This window comes from Macrotis lagotis, chromosome 4 (assembly GCF_037893015.1).
Source record: "Macrotis lagotis isolate mMagLag1 chromosome 4, bilby.v1.9.chrom.fasta, whole genome shotgun sequence".
Classification (NCBI taxonomy): Eukaryota; Metazoa; Chordata; class Mammalia; order Peramelemorphia; family Peramelidae; genus Macrotis; species Macrotis lagotis.
Window position 1 is genome coordinate 59,038,362 of NC_133661.1, and position 21,478 is coordinate 59,059,839.

The 21,478-nt window shown below is 41.0% G+C and overlaps 2 protein-coding genes across 6 annotated transcripts in view; one reads left to right on the forward strand and one right to left on the reverse strand.

Annotated features, from left to right (window-relative positions):
* The window catches only part of POLR3A (RNA polymerase III subunit A), a 56,588-nt gene extending 49,632 nt beyond the window's left edge, over positions 1–6,956 (reverse strand). Inside the window, exons 1-4 of one of the 2 annotated variants that reach the window (XM_074232927.1) lie at positions 6,855–6,956; positions 5,937–6,072; positions 4,402–4,539; positions 3,976–4,147 (exon numbers count right to left, since the gene is read on the reverse strand). In XM_074232927.1, the coding sequence (XP_074089028.1) occupies positions 3,976–4,147; positions 4,402–4,539; positions 5,937–6,072; positions 6,855–6,898 (490 nt within the window). In that variant the 5' untranslated portion in view covers positions 6,899–6,956. Of the gene's footprint in view, positions 1–3,975; positions 4,148–4,401; positions 4,540–5,936; positions 6,073–6,538; positions 6,630–6,854 lie in introns of those variants that run through there. The other variant, XM_074232928.1, reaches the window with a different exon arrangement.
* A 6,671-nt stretch (positions 6,957–13,627) lies between these two features.
* RPS24 (ribosomal protein S24) lies at positions 13,628–19,034 on the forward strand. 4 transcript variants are annotated; one of them, XM_074232930.1, is made up of 7 exons: positions 13,725–13,853; positions 14,965–15,030; positions 15,132–15,341; positions 16,366–16,476; positions 17,085–17,102; positions 18,584–18,605; positions 18,952–19,034. In XM_074232930.1, the coding sequence occupies exons 1-5, from the start codon at positions 13,818–13,820 to the stop codon at positions 17,088–17,090; spliced, it is 429 nt and encodes a 142-aa protein (XP_074089031.1). In that variant the 5' UTR covers positions 13,725–13,817; the 3' UTR covers positions 17,091–17,102; positions 18,584–18,605; positions 18,952–19,034. The 4 variants fall into 4 exon arrangements, with proteins under 4 accessions (XP_074089033.1, XP_074089031.1, XP_074089032.1 ...); XM_074232931.1 differs by lacking the exon at positions 17,085–17,102; XM_074232932.1 differs by lacking the exons at positions 13,725–13,853; positions 17,085–17,102; positions 18,584–18,605 and adding an exon at positions 13,628–13,707.
* The last annotated feature ends 2,444 nt before the right edge of the window (positions 19,035–21,478 follow it).

Sequence of the window (21,478 nt, forward strand, 5' to 3'; positions counted from 1 at the left end):
AGGAAATGAGGAACAGGGGGTGGGGGGCAGCTAGGTGGCACAGTGAATAGAGCCAAGGCCCTGGAGTCAGGAGGACCTGAGTTCAAATCTGACCTCAGCTCCTTAATAATTAGCTGTATGACCTTGGGCAAATCACTTAACTCCATTGCCTCAAAAAAAGCAAAAACAAAGAAATCATGAATAGATCAAATTCAGATAAAACAAGGAAGACTGAGATGAACTGATATAAAGTGAGGTAAGCAGAACCAGAAGAACAAGGCATACAATAACCATGAAAAGAACCCAAGTCTGAAAGAGTTCTGAAGAGCTCTGACCTCTGCCCTTGACCAAGTCACTTAAATATTTTGCATCTCAAATTTCCTCAGCTGTCAAAAGGAATAATAAAATATCTAACCTCTCAAGGCATCATCATCATTATCATCATCATCCTCTTCCTCCTCCTCCTCCTCAACATCATTGAGGGCATTCTGTTTCTAAAAGTGCATGTCCTGGAAAATTCTTCATGTAATCTAGAGGGGCTCAGGGCTTGTACAGGGAACATATGAATCAGGTTTGATTTATACCTGTTGGAGTAGAAGACCCTTGACAAAGGTGAAGGAAATGACTGAAGTTAAGGAGAATTCAGAGAGGCTGGGTCAAAGGAAGGGAAGACAACTCCAGATTAAAGTCCACCTGGGTAGCTATTGCTTCCTTTCTGGTACTGCAGAAAACAAGGGAGAGATGACGCTTGGGCAAAAAGAGTCATTGGCAGTGATTTTATGAAGGTGGGGGATGAATAGAAGAAAAGCAGATCTAGAAAGCAAAGAGTTGGTGAAGAATCGTGGCCTTTGAAGGCAGGAGCTGATTATTGGATAACAGATTAAAAAAAGAATAACAAAATCCAGAGCCAGGCACTTATTGTACCTAAGTAATAAAGGCTGGTAAAGATGTATTTGCCAGGGTCCTGAAGGAAAGAGGGATTAACTAAAACAATACCTTCAGGAAAAGTCAGAGATATAAGATGCATCCATTTTTCTGTATGTTACCAGCAGGAAGAGATAGAAAAAGAAATTCCACTTAAAAATAACTGCAGAATTTTTAAAATGCTTTAAGTTCTATCTGCCAGAACTCACAAAAACAAAATGAACACACAACATTCCTTAGAGAAAGAGACCAAAGAAGAAATGTTAATTGCTCACAATTGGGCTGAACCAGTATAATAAAAAATAATACAACCTAAAGCAATTTATTTATTCAGAGCCAAACCAAACTACCAAAGGAATATATTATAGAGCTAGGAAAAAAAATATAAAGTTCATTTGGAGGAACAAGGGTAAAGACTCTCTAGGGAAATAGTGGGGGAAAAATTATGGAAAGGATGTGGGTCTAATAGTCCTGGATCTTAAACCAAACTCCAAGGAACAATAATAAAAAAAAATCTGATATTGATCAAGAACTATGGTTGACTTGGGGAAAGGTTAGACAGACAACATATAGAAATAAACCAACATGATAGATTACTATTTGATAAAAAGACTTAAACTACTACTGTAAGAAATCACTGACTAAATAAATGCAGGAAAAATGTGAAAACAGAAAGCAGAAACAAGGTACAGATATCTTCTACCATAATAAAATGGATCCAAATAGATAAATGATTTGGGGTGGGGGAAGGTTATGGTAGTAGAGCTTTTAAAAAAAAGTTAGAGGAGGGAAGCAATAACCTGCTAAATTTTTAGATAGAGGTGAAGTTCATGATCAAGTATGAGATAGAGTGGATCATAAAAGATAAAATTAACAATTTTAATTGAATAAAACTTAAAAATCTTTGCAAAAACACAACCAATGCAGCTAAAATTAGATGGGAAAGTTCAACTGGGGGGGGGCGTGAGACTGCAGCAAGTTTCTCCATTAAAGGTCTCCTAAGATAATAAGTAAATGATACAGATTTCTAAGAAATCATTCTCCAACTGATAAATAGGATTGGGTAGTTTTCTAAAGAAGTCCAAGCTATCTACAATCAAATGAAAAATAAAAAAAGCTACAAACCACCAATTCTTGGAGAAATGCAAATTAAAACAATGAAGGGGTCCACCTGGTACCCATCACATTGGCAGACATGACAAACAAGGAAAATGACCAAAGCTGGAGCGGTCTCACAGATGGAGGACTTGTGCCCTGACCAGTCATTCCAGAGAAGATTCTGGGACCCATATCAATCACACTATGCTTACACTCTCACCTGGCTATCCTACTACTAGGACTTTCTCCCAAAGAAAAAAGAAAAAGAACTTTAAGTTCAACAATACTTATAGCCTTTATATTGTGGTAGCAAAGAACTGGAACCTGAGGAATGGCTGGACAAGTTGTGCTTGGTCATAAAATACTACTGTCCTGTAGGAAATGATGAATGGGGGGGGGGGCAGCTAGGTGGCATAGTGGATAGAGCAGAGGCCCTGGAGTCAGGAGGACCTGAGTATTCAGAGAAAACAAGGAAGACTGAGATGAACTGATATAAAATGAGGTAAGCAGAACCAGAAGAACAAAGCATACAATAACCCAAGTCTGAAAGAGTTCTGAAGAGCTCTGACCTCTGCACTAATAACCACAATTCTCAAGCCTGAAACATGCTACCCAGATCCTTACTCAGAGATGACAGACTCAGGACACAGATGATGGCATATTTTCATGGCCAGTGTGATGTTTGTTTTGCTTAACCATGCATATTGTTAAAAAAAGACTTAGCTGGGGATCAGACATAAGAGGAGAAAAGAGCTTCAATTCGCCGAAGGAAAAAAAAAGTAAAGGAGAGGAAGACCAGTGCCCACATATATCCACCAATCTAGAAACCACAGAGTTTAGCTACCATGAAGAAGAAAAGAGGGAGAGTTAGGCCAGATACACTTAGCCTGATTCAGAATGAATTCAATAGTTAGACTCAGAATGGTTCAGACTTTCTACTTGACCCTTGGCAATTGAACATTTCTTATAAAAGACCCGACTAACATCATAGATCAGTTTTGTTGAAGACAGGTAGAGGAAATTAAGACACTGAATGAGAAAATCAGGATTCCACGAGATCTCCATAGGCTAGAGCCCAGAGCTGAAGGTAGCAACATGAATGGAATAAGGTTACGGTCCAAGTTTCAGACTTGGGCTCAAAAACTCTGCTTCACAAAGTAAGGGAGAAAGCTGAAGAAGGCAGTTTGTCTGGGAAGGATCTGGGGCTTCAGAAAACTACAAGCTCCTTTGTCAAACAACAGTGAGCTGTGGCAGTCAAAAAAAACTACTGTGGTTCTGGGTGCACTAAGAGAAGCTCAGCTTCCCAGAATCAGAAGTAATAGCTCCTCTCCTTGCTGTCCAGTCAAAGGACCTGAGGAGTGTGGGGATAGTTCTGGTCCCAGTCAAACAAAAATTATTTTAAAGAAGACCAAGTAGAAGAGTAAGGAATCAGAGGTCATCAATAGTGGAAGGGAATCCCCTTCATTAGAGGATTTTTAATCAGGACAGAACGACCATATAGGTACAGCCTGGCTGATGAGGAGGCCCCTTCAAATTCTCAGATCCTAGGACACTGTATAGGATATTCTCTTGCACTATTTTATCAGCTGATATTGAAATTCCCCTTTTCTATCTCTAACTTGGCTGCTAGAGCCCCATTTCTCTCCCCATAGACCATACAAATGCCCAACGGGGGTGGGGGGGGTTGATGGCAGCAGCCCCATCTTCCTCTATCTAGCAATTGAAGCTTTCAGTACCTCACCATTTTCAGGGGGGCAATCATCAGACTCGGGGGTGAGGGGGAAATGCGTCTTCCCCAAGAAAATGGTCTGGAATTCTACAGTGTCCTCTATGCTCCAATGAAGCTCTTAGTCAGTGGTTGGTTTCTTGAAATTAAGACCTGGTCTTTACTGGAAATAAGCAATCCTTAACATATAAAATGTTATGATTCTAAGCAAGAGAGAGCATAAGCTGCAAACACTACAGAGTACTTACCATTAAAAGCTCCACAGTGATGACAAGTATTTTTTTTCTTGCATTTGTCAGAGATTTTCTTTTTGAGCCCTCTTTTCTGTAGATAAGTGAGACCAGGCCTTTTTAGGTAATCTAAAAATTGTTTCCTTTCTTCCTGGGACAGCATAATGTGACAGCAGGTTTTACAGATCATCTTTAAAAAAAAATTAAAATAAAAGTAAGTTTAATGAAAAAAGTTGTCCTAAAAGTCAAAACTAGCCTAATAATTTCTATCCTAATCCAAATAATTTGTCAGATTATATTAGTAATAGATTATATTAGTATGAAACATTAAAGTATATAATAGGAATTTAGTTCAAAATTTATCTAATCACTTTTTCACTCAGTAACTCATTTAGAATTTACATTCCAGAAACTTTTGCCACAGAAAATAGTTCATCAAGTCACCTGTAGAACACCAATAATAGCTTTGAAGTATCCCACATGAAAACAGGGCAATTCCAAGTCAATATATCCATAATGTCCCAAACATTCTGCTAAATTCTTTCCACAGGTTTCACAAGGACGATCCTTCTCACTTGTACCCTTTGAATAAAAACAGACAGCCATAAACCAACGGTAGAAGAGAAAAATAAACATGGTATAGATCTCATGCCAGTTAACATTATAATCAAATATACACACATTTCCCCTTTCCAGTTCTGATTGGACTTTCCCACACTCCATCTTTCCTTTTCAACCTGCAGGCTGATCCTTTCAGGCTCACAGCCCATTGGGTAGATACGCCCTTGACCTGAAGGACTCCAGGGCTCTGATATTTGTCTTCTGCCACACCAATGGAATCTCCTTTTCATTTACCTTCTAATCTTTTCTCTAGGCAGTGCTTTTCCTTATTAGAATGTGAGCTCTTTTAAGATTGACTTCTTTTTCTTTACATAGAGAAACCGTTTGGCATATAGGAGTTAATCACTTATTTTTTCATTTATTCAACTTCCTTTTCAATACTAGGTGGGGTGTTAGGAGAGATACAATGCACATCAGCAGGCATTAAGCATAGAACATCAAAATATCATTCATGCATAAAGGAAACATGATTTCTAACCATTCTGAGCCTAAGGTCTTTTTTTTAACTTTTTTTTTTGGATTTTGCAAGGCAATGGGGCTAAGTGACTTGCCCAAGGACACACAGCTAGGTAATTATTAAGTGTCTGAGGTGGGATTTGAACTTAGGTTCTCCTGACTATGCACTGCACCAAGCTGCCCCAAGCCTAAGCTCTTTGATATCTGATCTACCACTAGTCACTGGAAAGGTTTTGGAGATTATACAAATCAGTCACATGGTGATATCTTTGCACCCTTGTCTAAGTGAGGATGATTCAACTTCCAATTTCTACATTTTTTTCACCGTTATAGCCCCAGGGGGGCTCAGAGGGCCCCTCCACATAAAACATAATATTGGTATCTGAGAGATCTGGAGAGGTTTGAGAAAACAAAAATGCAAGATTTGAAGAGAACAATCAATTCTTATGTCAGAGAGGAAAAGGAAATCAGCAATAGTGGTCACTGGATCTCAAAGAGAAATTCAGATTAGAAGTTAAAGACCATCAGTCAGCAAATTCCAAAATGAATTCAAATTTTGAATGATGAGGGAAAGTTTGTGGACAGATAAGAAGTACAGGGAGAAGATAAAGGATGATTTCAAGAAGGGAAACTACCAAAGGGTAACAAAAACACTTAGCTGAGCAAACTAATGTTATATTAGGGAACCAGTGGGACCAACACACCAACTTGTGAAACAAATAGATAGGAAACATTCTAAGTTGGGAAATTCCTGGAGGTTGGTCTGACAGTGAAGCTTGCACCACAAGTCATTCTCAGAAGGGACACTGAACACTGTCCACTTTTCACAAGCAAACTGGATGTCAAAAGACAGGCAAGGGTGTAGGTATGCAAAGGAGGGGCAGAGATGGGGAGTGGCTTACCATCCTATGGTCAAGAACTCCATAAAGCAGGGGAGAGTGGTGATTGTCCTGACTGTACAAGTTCTTACTAACGACCTGGATATGAGCCTGCTGGCGCATTTCTTCAGGTGACTTCATTCCAAAACAGATGTGGCTTCTAAAATAGAAAGGAGGTGAGAAATTATATTAGAATCAGTTGTCAAAAAAAATCCCCCCAAACACCCGAAACAAAAAATACATGTTCTGTTGGGACTGAACAAAGAAAAAGTGAAATGACAATTATATTTTCACTGTGATAGACACCAGTAAAAACACATTCCTTCATTATTCTCTCAGAAGAAATAAATGTTACTCAAAAATGATCCTCAATCAAGGCAATTGATTTATATGGGTAAAAAGTCCCAATGAATTCTTGGAAACAGATGCATCTGTCTATGAATATAAAACATAAACACACACACACATATATATATATATCGAAAACAAAAGCCTCTGTCTATAAATATAAAAAATAAAACGTAAAACAGTAGGATGGTGGGACTTTATGAAAATATTGCACTTTAATAGTTAACAGTATGAGGAGCAATCGCACATAAATAACTTTTTCTAATACCTCAAATCACCTTAACAGTAAAAATAGCTTCTCCTGAATAGTTCCCCCTGGGGGTGACTGGTCTGAGAGCTCCACTTACGTCACCTTCTGCGGGCCCCAGGCCGAACCCCGAGGCGCTGCGGGGCCTTCCTGCGCTGGGAGCCCCCCAGGAGCCGCCCCCCGGGTCACCCCCGCGCCCCCTCCCGCGTCAGGAGCCCAAGGCCGTGCCGGAAGCCAAGGAGCGCCCAGCCCCCCGCCCCGGGGCCCCCCACCGGGCACGCAGCGGCGCTTCATGGAGACCCCTCGGCGGGGGCCCCCCGGCGCCCCGCGACCCCCGCCCCCCTCACATTTTCTTGGCCACATCCGTCTCGCGGAACTGCTCCTTCACCATGGCGAAGGCTGCCGGGCCGCGGCCCCCGCGGGCTCCGGGGCTGCGTCGGAGGCGGAGGGAGGCCGGGGCGGCGGGGGGCGAGGGACGCGCTCGGCCACGCTAGCGCCGTCGCCCGGGCCCAGCTCGGCTTCCGTAGCGCTCCCGGCCCGGCGCCGGCAGACGCTTCTTCCGCTTCCGGCACGTGCTAGAGGAGACGCGCAGGCGCGGGAGGCCGTCCCGCCCCCTCCTCCGCAGCGCCCCCTGGTGGCGCCCCCGGGGAGGCTCAGCGGCGGCGTCCCCTGAACCAGGGGTGAGAGTGCAGCCCTGCCCCCAAAGGGAGGTGCCATCCCGCCCAGCCTACTCACGCCCTCCTGATGCCACCAGCATCTATTACTCGCCTGCTCTGCGCCAGGCGCGCTGCTGCCCAGGCTGGGAACGCAACTGCTGACGTGTGTCCTTCCAAGTTCTCCAAGAAGACCATGACGTCAGGGAGGTGATGTCATCACCAACTCTGAGAATTTCATTTGGCTGGTCCAGAGCCACCCCATCATCTCAGCCCTCAGACCCCCTTGACATTCCTGTTGGCGAAAATGCAGAAAGGGGGGTCTGAGTCTCTAATGATCCCTAAATATAACAGCCTTTTTTTTTTTTTAGGTTTTTGCAAGGCTAATAGGGTTAAGTGGCTTGCCCAAGGCCACATTTGAACTCAGGTCCTCCTGACTCCAGGGCCGGTGCTCTATCCATTGCACCACCTCGCCACCCACTATAGATTATTGTTTCAGGAATTGTTAATATGTCCTATGTTCTTCCAGTTCTGCTCATTTTGCTCTGTATTGGTCCATATATAGTCTTTCCATTCATCCACCTTTTTCTGAAACTATCCCCTTTGTCTCTTCTTGAAGCACACCATAACCTGTTCAACTATTCTCCAGTTGATGGGCATTCACCTCAATGCCCAATTCTTTGCCATCACAAAAAAACTGCTATAAATATTTTTGTATATAGGGGGCCTTTTCCTTTTTCCACAGTGTCTGTTTCAAACCTTTACTTCTTTCCTTTAGCCACCAGTTTCATCAATTCCAACTTCACCCTTATTCCTCTACATTTACTTTGGCTTTTATGTTTCATTTTAATTTTTTTGATGAAGAATGTATTTTTATCATTTTAATTTAACAGGTAAGAAAGTAAAATTTTTAATAATATAATCAAAGAAAACAAATTTCCATATCATCCATGTTCAAAAATTTTAGATTACTGTTGTTTTTAAATTTGATTTACAAAGCAGAAATAATTATCTTTCTCTTAAAAACTGAGCTGAATTTTCTGAACCTCTGAACTTCCCAATTTCTGTTGTTTGCACCGTTATCCTTCTGGTCACCCAGTCTTCAGCCTCAGACACCCTTGACTCCCCTCTCCTGTTTGCTACCTATCCAAAGCAGTAACCAAATTTTGTTCATTCTACCTCCAAAACTACCTGTGGTATTCATCCCCTTCTATCTTCTGATGGACCCTCTTGGTTGACTTTAATGCTAGAGTAGACTCAAATTACCAGACTTGGTATAGATTCCTAGGGAGGAATGGAGTTGGAAACAGCCACAGCAATGGTCATCTACTCCTGAAGACTTATCACATTACCTTCTCATCACAAGCACTGTCTTCTATTTACCTAAATGCAATAAAACTTCATGGATGCACCCTTGAAGCAAACATTGGCACCTAATAGACTATGTGATTATAAGGAGAAGAGATCGACAGGATATGAGAGTGACAAAGGCAATGTATGGTACAGGATGCTGGACTGATCACAGACTCTTCCTCTCCAAGCTAAATATTCCCATTCAGCCAAAGTGGTAGCCACAAAGCAAAATGAATACTAGAAGAATTGCTCTCAAGAGATTAGAGTATCTCTCTGAGTGGGAACAGTCTGTTGTTAAATTGAAGTTGGCAACAGGGAGCAGAAAAATAATGGGCAGCTTTCAGAGATCTGGTATGCAGTACTGCATTTACTCCTCTGGCTCAGAATTCTCACAAACACCAAGACTGGTTTGATAAAAATGACAGGGAATACAGAAGCTGTTAAGTGAAAAACAAGAACTCCACAGGGTTAACCAGCATGATAGTTTATCCATTTCCAAGAAGGCATCATTAAATTCCATCAAAAGCAAAGTCCAAGCAAAGCTTGGAGAGATGCAGCAATCTTGACTCAGTAAGAAGGCAAATGAAATTTTTATGTCAACAGTAACGAAGCAGAATGTTTTTACAGTGCTCTGAATTTACATATTTATATATTTATATTATCATATATGTTATATATTATATGTTATATATATTTATATTTTATATATTTATGGATGAAAGGCCTCTAGAGCATGGGGAAATGATCCTAGAAAGATGGGCTTCTGTGGTGTTCTTAACAGACCATCATCAATCAATACAGGTCATTGACCATTTACCTCAAATTGAAGTCAATCAGTCCCTAGATGAAGTCCCAACTGAAGAAGAGGTTTTGAATACCATTAGACTCCTGTCAAATGACAAAGCACCTGGTGCTTATTCTATTCCAGCTGAGATTTACAAGGTAGGGCTCCATTGCTCATCCAAAAATTGCCTGAAATTTTCCAGGTTATATGGCAAAAAAGAGGTTATTTCTCAAGAATTCAGTGATGCTTCCATTGTCATTTCTATAAAGGTATAGGGAATAGATTGTCCTGTGACAATCATAGGGTCATTTCTCTTTTAGTCATTGCTGGTTAGATTCTTTATAGAGACCTTCTCAATAGGCTGATCTTCACCTGGAAGATGGTCATCCCCTTGAGAGCCAGTGTGGCTTCAGAAAGGGTAGAGAAACAGTCAACATAGTGTTTGATCTCCAACAACTCCAGGAAAAATGACAGGAGCAGAACAGAGGTTTATATACCACATTTGTAGATCTGACCAAGGCCTTTGGTACCGTCAGTCATGAGGGTTTAAGGAAAATTATGTCAAAATTTGGTTGCCTGGAGAAGGCCATCAGTATTGTATGTCAGTTCCATGGCAGCGTACATGCCCAGGTTCTGGTTAGTGGATGATGCTCTTGAGATTTCCCAATCACTAATGGAGTAAATTAAGGATGTGTCCTTGCTCCATTAGTTTTTAGCATGATGTTTTCAGCCATGAAATCAAATGCCTTCAATGAGGATGAACATGGTCATCTCCTGCACTGCTGACAAATTTTTTAGTTTGAAATGGAGGGAGTGTTGGTATGTGATCTTCTGTTTGCAGCTGACTGTGCATTCAATGCAGCCTCAGAAGTTGAAATGCAGCAAAGTATGGATCGATTCTTTGCTGCTTGTGCACATTTTGGTCTAATAATATCAAGAAAACACAGGTATTCCATCAGCCAGCATCACACCATCCATATGTAGAACCATTGATTACAGCAAATGGAGAAATTTTGAGTACTGTGAAGAAGTTCACTTACCTTGGCAGTGTCCTTTCCAAGGAGGTACACATTGACAATGCGGTTGACACTCGCATTGCCAGACCTAGCTCAGTATTTGGGAAGCTCTGAAAGAACTTAAGGGAGAAAAGAGGTACTAGACTGAATACCCAACTGAAGGTCTGCAGAGCCATTGTGCTGACCTCATGGCTATATGCCTGTGAAACCTGGACAGTCTACCAGCACCATGTGAGGAAACTGAATCACTTCCATTTAAATTGTCTTAGGAAGATTCTTCTGAAGATTATCTGGCAGGAGAAGATACCAGACACTGAGATCCTTTCACAGTTAAACTGCCCAGCATTCCAACATTACTACAGAGAGTGCAACCACAATGGGTTGGACATGTTGTCAGATGTATGCTTTCCAAAAAAAAGATTGTTTTATGGAGAACTCACACAGGGCAAGCACTCACAAGGGGGACAGAAGAAGTGATACCGAGATACCCTGAAGACCTCATTGAAGAATTTTAGAATTGATTTTACAGCATGGGAGGTACTGGCGCAGGACCACCCATCATCAGTGGGGGGCTTTGCTCTATGAGGAAGGCAGAATGGAAGCATCTCAAAGGAAACATGGCATACGTAAGTCTAGAATACCCACTTCAGGTGTTCACATTGAGTATTTGTGCCCTACTGTGTAGTAAAACATTCCCCAAGCTCATATTGGGCTGATCAGCCATAATTGGACACACTGTCATTTGTCTCAAATATTGTGATATCATTTTGGTCTCCTTTTATAATGAAATAACTGTTATTCTTTTAAACACCCAGTCTTCAACCTTTGTCTCCTTCTCTCCTATTTGTTACCTATTGGAAGCAGTAGCCAAATTTTGTTCATTTTACCTCCAATATTACCTGTAGTATTCATCCCCTTCTATCCACTGATGGATAGAAGCAGTTCAGGACCTCTTCACTTCTTATCTGATATATTGAAATGGCCTTTTGTCTTAACTTTGTCTCTTTTTTAATTCATCTACCACTCAAAGCTGCCAAACTGATATTCCCAGAGCCCAGTTCTGAAAGTGTCATTTCTCTGCTCAACAAACATCAGTGACTCCCTATTACTTTGAAGATCAAATGAGAATTTCTGATGGATATCCTCCTGCTTTGCTCCCTTTTAAAATTCAGCTTCAGAGGCTTACTGGTACACTCCATCTCCCGACTCTGTGACTTTGAATTGGATGTGCCCCAAGTCTGGAATGTTCTCTCTCATTCTGCCTCTTCCTGAGTCTAAACCTAACTTGGATTCTCTCTCGGTTGAAGGCTTTTCCTGTCTCCCCTCAGGTGTTTTCTGAGATCACTTATTTCCCGTGTAAATCCTGAATGTAGCTAGTTATTTTCATGTTTGTCTTCCCAATGAGAATGCAAGTTCCCTGAGGGCAGGGATTATGTTTTGCCTTTTTTTGAATTCTTAGGGTTATATATAGGACAGTATCTGTCACTTATAAAGCTTTTTCAAAACGATAAACTCTTTTTAAAGAAAAATTAAATATTTAATTTGTTTTTCCAACTGCATACAATGGTAGTTTTTACTAACCTTTTTTTTTTTGTAAGGTTTTGAGTTTTACAATTTTTCTCCCTCCCTTCCCTGATAGAAAGCAATCTGTTTTAGGCTCTATATTTATTTTGTTTTGTTTTTTGCAAAGTAATGGGGTCAGCCAGGATTTGAGGGTCCTCCTGATGCTCTATCCACTGCTCTACCTGTTACCAGGTTTTTCATTTATTTATTTAGTTAGTTACTAGGTTTTTGCAAGGCAAATGGGGTTGACTTGCCCAAGGCCACACAGCTAAGTAATTACTGTCTGAGACCGGATTTGAACCTAGGTACTTCTGACTCCAGGGCCGGTGCTTTATCCACTGGGCAACCTAGCTGCCCCCAAATTTTATATTTATAACCATGTTAAACATAGATTGATATTGGATATGTTATGAGAGAAGAATCAGATCCAAATAAATGTAAGAAAGAAAACGAGAGAAAAAAAATAATATGATTAAAAATAGAAGATGATAACCTTTGGTCTTCTTAATGATAAACTTTTTTTTCTTTTTGCAAGGAAATGGGGTTGGTGAGTGACTTGTCCAAGGTCACACAGTTAGGTGACAAGTGTCTGAGGCCCTGGCTGAACTCAGTCCTCCTGGCTTCAGGGCTGGTGCTCTATCCCTTGGCACTGCCCCCAGGGCTGGTGCTCTATCCCTTGCAGTGCCCCTAGGGCTGGTGCTCTATCCCTTGGCACTGCCCCCAGGGCTGGTGCTCTATCCCTTGCAGTGCCCCCAGGGCTGGTGCTCTATCCCTTGCAGTGCCCCCAGGGTTGGTGCTCTATCCTTTGGCACTGCCCGCAGGGCTGGTGCTCTATCCCTTGGCACTGCCCCCAGGGCTGGTGCTCTATCCCCTTACACTGCCCGCAGGGCTGGTGCTCTATCCTTTGGCACGCTCTATCCTTTGGCACTGCCCCCAGGGTTGGTGCTCTATCCTTTGGCACTGCCTGCAGGGCTGGTGCTCTATCCCTTGCAGTGCCCCCAGGGTTGGTGCTCTATCCTTTGGCACTGCCCCCAGGGCTGGTGCTCTATCCCTTGGCACTGCCCCCAGGGCTGGTGCTCTATCCCCTTACACTGCCCGCAGGGCTGGTGCTCTATCCTTTGGCACTGCCCCCAGGGCTGGTGCTCTATCCCTTGCACTGCCCGCAGGGCTGGTGCTCTATCCCTTGGCACTGCCCCCAGGGTTGGTGCTCTATCCTTTGGCACTGCCCGCAGGGCTGGTGCTCTATCCCTTGGCACTGCCCCCAGGGCTGGTGCTCTATCCCCTTACACTGCCCCCAGGGCTGGTGCTCTATCCCTTGGCACTGCCCCCACGGCTGGTGCTCTATCCTGCATTTTCAGAGTCATCACGGCCCCCCCGGGCCTGCAATCTGCCTTCAGCCGGACTTGGCGCGTGATGGAGGCCTCTGCCCACCCGAGAGCTCCCTAGCCCACGCGCGTCGTTCCCCGATTCTGCCCCACTTCGTGACGTAATGACGCCGACGGGCGGGGGGCACGTCGCCGCCTGAGCCGTCAGGCGTTGTCCCGGGCAGCTTCAGCACTTCCCACTCTCGCCTTCCCCCGGCTCCATAGGGGCAGGGAGTGTTCCCTTGGCTTGCCCGGAGAACTGGAAAAGGAAACCGCCCTCCTAAGGATTCAGGAAAGGCGATGGAGGACGATGTTGGGCCTTTTCCAAGCAGGCATTCCTGCGGGCACCTCCCACGCCTAAGACCCGCCCCTTCCGCGGGGTCCTAGGCCGAGCTCTGATAGGATTGGCTGGGACCTCTCGCGGCCCTTTCCCTCTCCTGCTGCTCGAGGAGCCGGCCGCCACCATGGTGAGTCTCCTTGGGGTCTAGACGCCATCCGCCTCGCATCTGCGCCATCCTTCGGCTCGGCTCTCGACTCTTCTTTCAGCCCGTCTCCTGGAGGCCTCTTGTCCGCTCCGATGTTGAAACTAGCCGGGAACCGCGCTCCAAGAGCGGCGAGTTGTGGGCAGAAGGGGGCACGGGGCCGGGCCGGGCTGGTGTGGGGCCGTGGGCGCGGGGAGGGCCGGGCAGGAGAGGCCGGGGCTGCGGCCTAGTGGCGGCATGGCGCCCGACCTCTCCGCTCCTGGGCGCGATCCCTCCCTTCACGGGGGTGGTTGGGGTCAGAAACGGGTCTTTATGAAGACCCCCCCTCCCCGCACGTCTGTCAGGCCCCGCAGGGCGTTTTCCCCCCAATTATGTTAAAAGCAGGGGCCCCCGCGCAGACTGAGGGAGCCCCCCGGGGCTCCCTGCAGATCCCCAGTCATTAGACCCCCCCAGGTCAGTCGAGATTCCCCCTTACCCGTGGGTGGTGGAACCCCAGGATCCACATCCAGCCTCAGGGAGGCTCCTTCGGGGGGGGGGGTTACACCCCTATTGAGGAAGGTTTGTCCCTCAGAGCCACAAAATTTAAAAGTTGGAAGGGACCCCAGGAAACTATTAAGCAGAAACCAAATGAAACCCATAAGACTGTTGATAATGATGACTTCCTAGGCTGTAAATGTTTTTTCGCTTTTGTATCCTTAGTGTCTAGCATAGAGCCCTGGAGGTAAGTTCCCCTAAGCCTTGACAGTTTGCGCTGACTTTAACCCATGTGCTGCCTTTAGAATAACCTTTGGCAGTCACTGTCTTGAAACCTGAAGTAACCAGCCAACTTTATTTTACTTCTGTGTTGTTGTAACATTAGGTGATTTTTCTCTTTTTTTCTTTGCAAATTTTTACTCCTATGTTTTTGTTTTTTTAGCCCTCCTCCCTCCTAGACCTAAGAATAAAAAAAGAAACTATTGATAGGTGTATTGACATAGAATGATAATGCATTTGATTTCCCAAAGATAGCCCCACAATTTTAAGATCATGAAATACAATTGCAAAGGCCCTTTGTGGAAAATAGGACCCAAGACATTTTATCCCCTCACTGACTTGATCCTCCCAATTTTAGACTGGCTACAGAGAAATTAAAATTCCCCTTTGTAACAATAGTTTAGGACAGTTTTTCACTTTTGAATAAAAATCTAATCTTTTTTATGCAGCTTCCCTTAATTTTTCTTAATTGTTTAATTACATTTGCAGAATGACACAGTAACCATCAGAACCAGGAAGTTCATGACAAACAGACTTCTTCAGCGAAAACAGATGGTAAGAATATCAGTCAGGTGCTTTTTTTTTCTTTTGCCTTAAATCTTTTTTATTATACTTTGTTTTATGAATACAAAACTAAGAATAAAATCTTCATTTAGGTTATAGATGTCCTTCATCCTGGCAAGGCCACAGTACCTAAGACTGAAATCCGAGAAAAACTGGCCAAGATGTATAAGACAACTCCAGATGTCATTTTTGTTTTTGGATTCAGAACCCATTTTGGTGGTGGCAAAACAACAGGCTTTGGCATGATTTATGATTCCCTTGACTATGCAAAGAAAAATGAACCAAAGCACAGACTTGCAAGGGTAGGTATCTTGTGATTCATTATTAATGCAATGGAGCAGCACCTAAAATGTGAGCTATATAAAGAAGTGGCTTTTCTGGTAAAGATCAACTCTTCTATATGCACAAGTGATCCTATTCCATCCTATCTTCAGTACATTTCCCTCTTTTGTCAATATTCCTTACTATCTTTGCTTTCTCCTTGTCTGTCCACTGTTTCTTTTCTGTTCATGTCTCCTACCCTCAAAAAAAACTCCCTCTGACTTATCTTGCTATCTTAGTTTCTTTCTTGCAGCCAGATTGCTTGAGAGGACTGTCCATGGTTATAGTCATTGCCTACTGTCTCATTCTTTTCCTCTCTATCACAGTTCTATAGACTGGCTTCCTACACTCTTTATTCCACTGAAACTGTTTTCTCCAAAGTTACTTTCTCTTGACTACATTTTTACTGTGCCTGGAATTCCTAATATGAATATCCTTGGCTTTTTTCAAGCCTCAGCTAAAAATTCTGTTTTCTGCAAGAAATCTCTTAATGCCAGTGTTTTTCTGAGGTCAACCCCTCATTTGTACTCTGCATGTTTTACATGCTTGTTGTCTCTCCTGTTCAACTGAGTTCCTTTTGGTTCTTTAGGGCAAGACCTTTCTTTGCATAGGATCCAATTGTCTTACTATTTTGCCAGTATGAAGGTATAATAAAATGACAAATTGTGAAATATCAGGAGTTAGTTTAGTCTCACAAAGAAGTGAGAATTTGAATCAAAATGTCAAGCCTTTGCATAGAGTACTGGGATTTTTAAATTCTTTTTAACTACAAGGATTATCAGATTTCTTCTGATTTTTAATGGAAGTACCAGCCTATGGCATGTTTATTCATTCCACAAAAAAGCTGCAGTGTTCAAGGACCTGTGGGCCTGGCATCTGGCTGTAGGTGAGATGTGATTATAGAGTAACTTTAAGGAGCTGGTTGTTTTGTAGTAAGGTGGTACATAAGAGTATTGGCATTATTGCATGGTATAATTTTCTGTTTAATCTTTTCCCCTTTTTTAGCATGGTCTGTATGAGAAGAAAAAGACATCAAGAAAGCAGCGAAAGGAACGCAAGAACAGAATGAAGAAAGTGAGGGGCACTGCAAAGGCAAATGTCGGTGCTGGCAAAAAGGTAGAGTATATTGAGGGAAGAATCTCAATGTAAATGCAATAATTGGTTTTATGGAAAGGAAGGCTTTTTTTAACTGAATAACCTTTTTAATATTTTCTCCCTACTTTTTCTGGATAACAGAAGGTAACATATTTTAATGAAGCTATACAGGAGAATGTCGAATGTCTTTGGTAGTTTAGCTTTGCCTACTACAAATTGGTAGTTTGGTTTCTATGTTGATTCACTTATACTGATCCTAACTTCTCAGAAATTGGAATCAGAAAAGTCTCTTTTCATTTAGGGCAAGCAGCACCTATTCTCTAGGATTTAATCAGCTCTTTAAAACTTGTTGCCTGTCCAAGGAACAATATATTTGAATCAGTGTGATGCTTACCTCCCTAGAGGCTTGGAGAAGTAGTTCTGTTAAGTTTGCTGTGTTACTTTCCATTTCCCCAGAAATCCTTTACCTCTTGCTGGTAGCTTTATAATAGTATTATGCTAAGCAGCTTAGAGTCTAAATGACATTAAGATGGTGGGTTGTAAATGGTTAAACAAGTATTTCTGCCACATTAGTTTTAACCTTTTCTTTTGCCTTTTTTCCATACTTTCTTGGATTTCTTGTTCATCAGAAATGAAGTATCTAGCAGGTACTGAGTTTAAAAACACAGCGTGATGATTGTAGAGACTGCATCACACTCACATTTTGTTTCTGCTTTGCATGTCTGCTTTGAAGTTAAATGATATTCTGTAGTACAGAATATCATGCTTTAGAACAAGGACAGTTAATGACTGAAGAAGTGGAAACATTTTTGTTCCTGAAATGCATGTTGTGGGAGACCCAGGGGTGGTGCCTCACAATAAGTCAGCTGTTTACCTTGCACTTGGGAAAGGTTTTGAGGAAAAAATTGTCCACTTAATTGCTAGTAAAAGTTGTAAGTGGCCTACAACAAAGGAAATGCAGTTACTCCTTTGAGTTTCTTTCCAAATGGAAAAATAAATTCTGTCAAACTCAATGATTTTCTTGAGTAGTTTACCACCTTTTTCATCTTTTCTAGTTAATTTCTAATCTTTTGTGAAAAGAGATACAGGTTTATTTTTTGTTGATTGGAAAGTTTTTGAGTCCCTTATAAATTGAAGTTTTTCTTTTGTAGTCAGGCATTGAAAAAGTTAAAAATCTGCAAATTCATCCTATTAAAATGCCTTAGTGTTTATTTTCTTAGTGACACCACTTAGAATAAGCATTTTGAATTATGGGTTCCTAGTGTTTCATTTGTTTTTTCAAAACTGTCAAAAGTTAAGTGTCCAACAATGGAAAAAAAAGATGGTCATAATTTGCCCTTTGAGATAAGCTTGAAAGATATTTAACACATTGCTTTCTCTTTACATTTCTAGCTTTAGAATTTGCAGTTACTAATATTTTGTAAGAGTGTATATGATGTTAATGTTGTCTGTATGCTATCAGTGTCAAATTGCTATGAAAAATTAGAATGATCAGGCACAACTATTAATGTTAATAATTGTTGGCACTCAGGCTAAAGGACTGTTGGAAGTTCCTATACCAATTGTTCTTTTCAGCCAATTATCAAGAATAGTTGTAAATTTAACTTGTAACCAGCTAAATTCAACTTTTTGCTATTTTCTCCCTCTGGGCATATCATTTAAAATTCTTGGAAAGAAAGTTGTTGGCCTGAGAATTTAAAGTTGACTTTTAAGTTCAATGTTGTGTAATCTTGCTGGGCCTCAAGTTCTTTATTTTGTTGACCATAGAAGGTTGCTTTGAGTACTTAGATTTTGTCTCTCTTAAAACCAGAGTGGATTTACTAGTTCAGTTTGTCACAGTTCTAGATATAATGAAAGAGAATTTGATATTATCAATCGCTAGTCACCCTGTATCTTGGAGCTCGCGAGTATTTGGGACTGTCTTCCCACAAAGTGGTAAGATTAAAAACATTCTCTAGAAAGAGTACTTAACTGTGACTTGAGTACTATATGAAAAACTAAACAAAACAATATGGTACTTGATTGTATGCACTTACATGCATATCAATTTTACGTTTGGAATTTGAAAGTAACTACTAATGATACTTTTCTTTCCTTTATTTTCTCCCTCCTGCTGCCACTGATTCAGTGAGCTGGAGATTTCATAACAGGTATAATTCAAGCTTTTTGTTTAGATGAGTAGTATTTAGTTAACTGAATGCCATTTTAGAGAAGCATGTGCATTAGGAAGTCGATGTAGAAATGTTCTATAAAAGAGCCCTGATGGCATCTTAACATACAAAACTAAATTTACTGATAATTTTTTGATGTAAACCATACTCTGGAACTTATTAAAATTAACATTTGTTTAACTCTTGTTATACTGTTACATTGAAACACTGATCAAAATAACCAGATTCTCGATTTACTAATACTGTTTTTGCATGAATATTTGATTTAATTGCCAACTTGGAATCTTAGTAACTGACTTTAGTATATTTCATTTTTTCTTTACAGAAGGATTAAAAGACACTGTGGATGTTTATCTGTGAAGATAATTTGGATTTTTTCATCAGAGCGTAAATAAACTGTTAAAACTCTTTAATTTTCGGTGGATTTTGTATGTATGAGTTTCAGTTAAGTAAAATGAGGCAATTAGGTATGCAATGGATATAAGTGCCTACTCAGTACTAAGAGATTCAACTACAAAGAATGAAACAATCTCTACTCACTGATTAATGATCACATGATTGATGGCCAGCAGAGAGTCCCTTGCTCCATAAAATTACAGGGATAACTAGGGGGTACAATAGGGGAAATAGATATTCACACCCCATCCAGGAACAATGACAATTGATATGATCTGTGGTAGAACTGGAGGATAGGGAAAAGGCAATGTGACTGGAGAGGAAGGATTGAAAGTAGGAAAGACTTGTTTTTATCTTAGGTTATGTCCTCAGATGGTGGTTTAGGAGGAGCTGGTTGGCACCTATAAATAGCAATTTTGACTTGAACTATGCATAATAAGGAATGGGAAAAAGAAAATCTTTTTTTTCCTCCCTCAGAACCTGATTTTCCTGTTTTTCAAGTAGATGTTTTGAATTTTAGTTATGCCTCAATTTTTCCATTAGGAAAACATGTAACTTGGGGCAGCTAGGTGGCGCAGTGGATAAAGCACCAGCCCTGGAGTCAGGAGTATCTGGGTTCAAATCTGGTCTCAGACACTTAATTACCTAGCTGTGTGGCCTTGGGCAAGCCACTTAAACCCATTTGACTTGCAACCCCCCAAAAAAAGCAAAAAAACCCCCATGTAATTTGTTGAATGTCAATTAGCTTTTTTTAAGTCTTGGATAATAACCTTTCCAATGTGGTAGATATAAAATATGTTAGTCTAAACTGGGTATATTTGGGGGCAGATTTTTATTAAAAAATAGCCCTTAACCCTTTATAAATATTCACTAATTTGTGTACCTTTGATTCTATATAAAGAAAAAAGTTAATACTTTGTAGGAGCAGTATAAACGATGTTTGGTCAGCAAAGTGTCTGCAGTTAGGTCCTAGAAATGATAAACTGATTACTAGATAAAAATAGTACTCTTACCTTTAAGTAACTTAATCTTTTAGTCATTTCAGAGGTTACATTGCGTTCAATATTTTTTTTAATCTTTTGGAAAATTCACTTAGGTGGAAATGCTTTTCTCCCTATAATTAGAAAAAGCCCTATTTTTATGAATGCACAGCATTATTATTTTTTTTTTTTAGCTTTTTGCAAGGCAATGGGGTTAAGTGGCTTGCCCAAGGCCACACAAGTAGGTAATTAAGTGTCTGAGTCTGAGTCCAGATTTGTACTGCTGATGCCCTATCCACTGCACCACCTATCCACCCAACATCATTAGTTTTAAGTTTGAATTTCCCCATAGTACACATAGTACATTATTTTATAATTTGCACAAAATAAGGGAAGGTCATTTGGGATCTTAGATTCTGAGTCCATCAAATAAAGCCAACATCTCATTTTATAATTGAAAGTCTTGCCAAAAGTCAGATGTGACTGAAAATCCAAGATTTTTTATTGTAATGGTTTGAGATGTTTGCTGAGAACCAGGTCTTTAAAGTTATGATTTTTATGCTTTTTTGTCAGGCAATGGGGTTAAGTGGCTTGCCCAAGGCCACACAGCGAAAATAAGTAAAGTGGATTGATCTCAGATCTAACTGACTTTGGGGCCACTTAGCTGCCCCTTTCTTAATTCTTTTAAAAAAAGTTATTCCTTTCCCCTTTCTACCACCGTTTTTGTCTTTCTCCTTTAGAATGAATTTGAATTTTTTGAAGGCAGATGTTAAGCTTGTATATATAAGTCTTTAGCATAGTACTTAAGACTGTCCTTAGTAAAGGCAATAAAACAAACACAAAGAAATTTGATAATTTTGACTTGTAAAACGAAAAAACTAATAATGCAATTAACCTGAACTGAGACTGAAACTTAAAAAAAAATCACTGGAGGATACAAAAATATATTACAAAAATAGGTTCAGGCAGTTCACAGGGAGGGAATTCTTTTGACTTTTATTTTCATTATGCCCTTTGTTGGATAATAGCTTCAAGTATTTCTTAACTATTATACCAGTTATAAGTAATACACAATTCCTTTGTATAAAGATTCAGAAAGGTGTAGCAGAAGGGAGAAGGCATTTCTAACCTTGTCAGATAAGTTCTCTGGGACCGTGGACAGTCAATCAACAATAGAAACAGCTTTAGTTTTGAGCTTGGAGTGCCTTGGCTTTCTTTTGCTAGCTGTTAAGTTTCCCTTAGCCAAGTGATTTTCTTAGGGACTGGAGTTAGTGTTAGCAGCATTAAGAATTGTGACTGGGTAGCCCTGGCCAGGACTGGTTGATGTCTTAGCAAAGACTGGAGACTGAGGTAAAGATATTGTGAAGCCTTTTGATTTTTCCATAAACTCGATTTCATCTAACATATGAAGGAAAAAACAAGTAAAAGACAATTACTAATAGAAATTTTTCCAAATCTATTCAATAAGTGACAAAG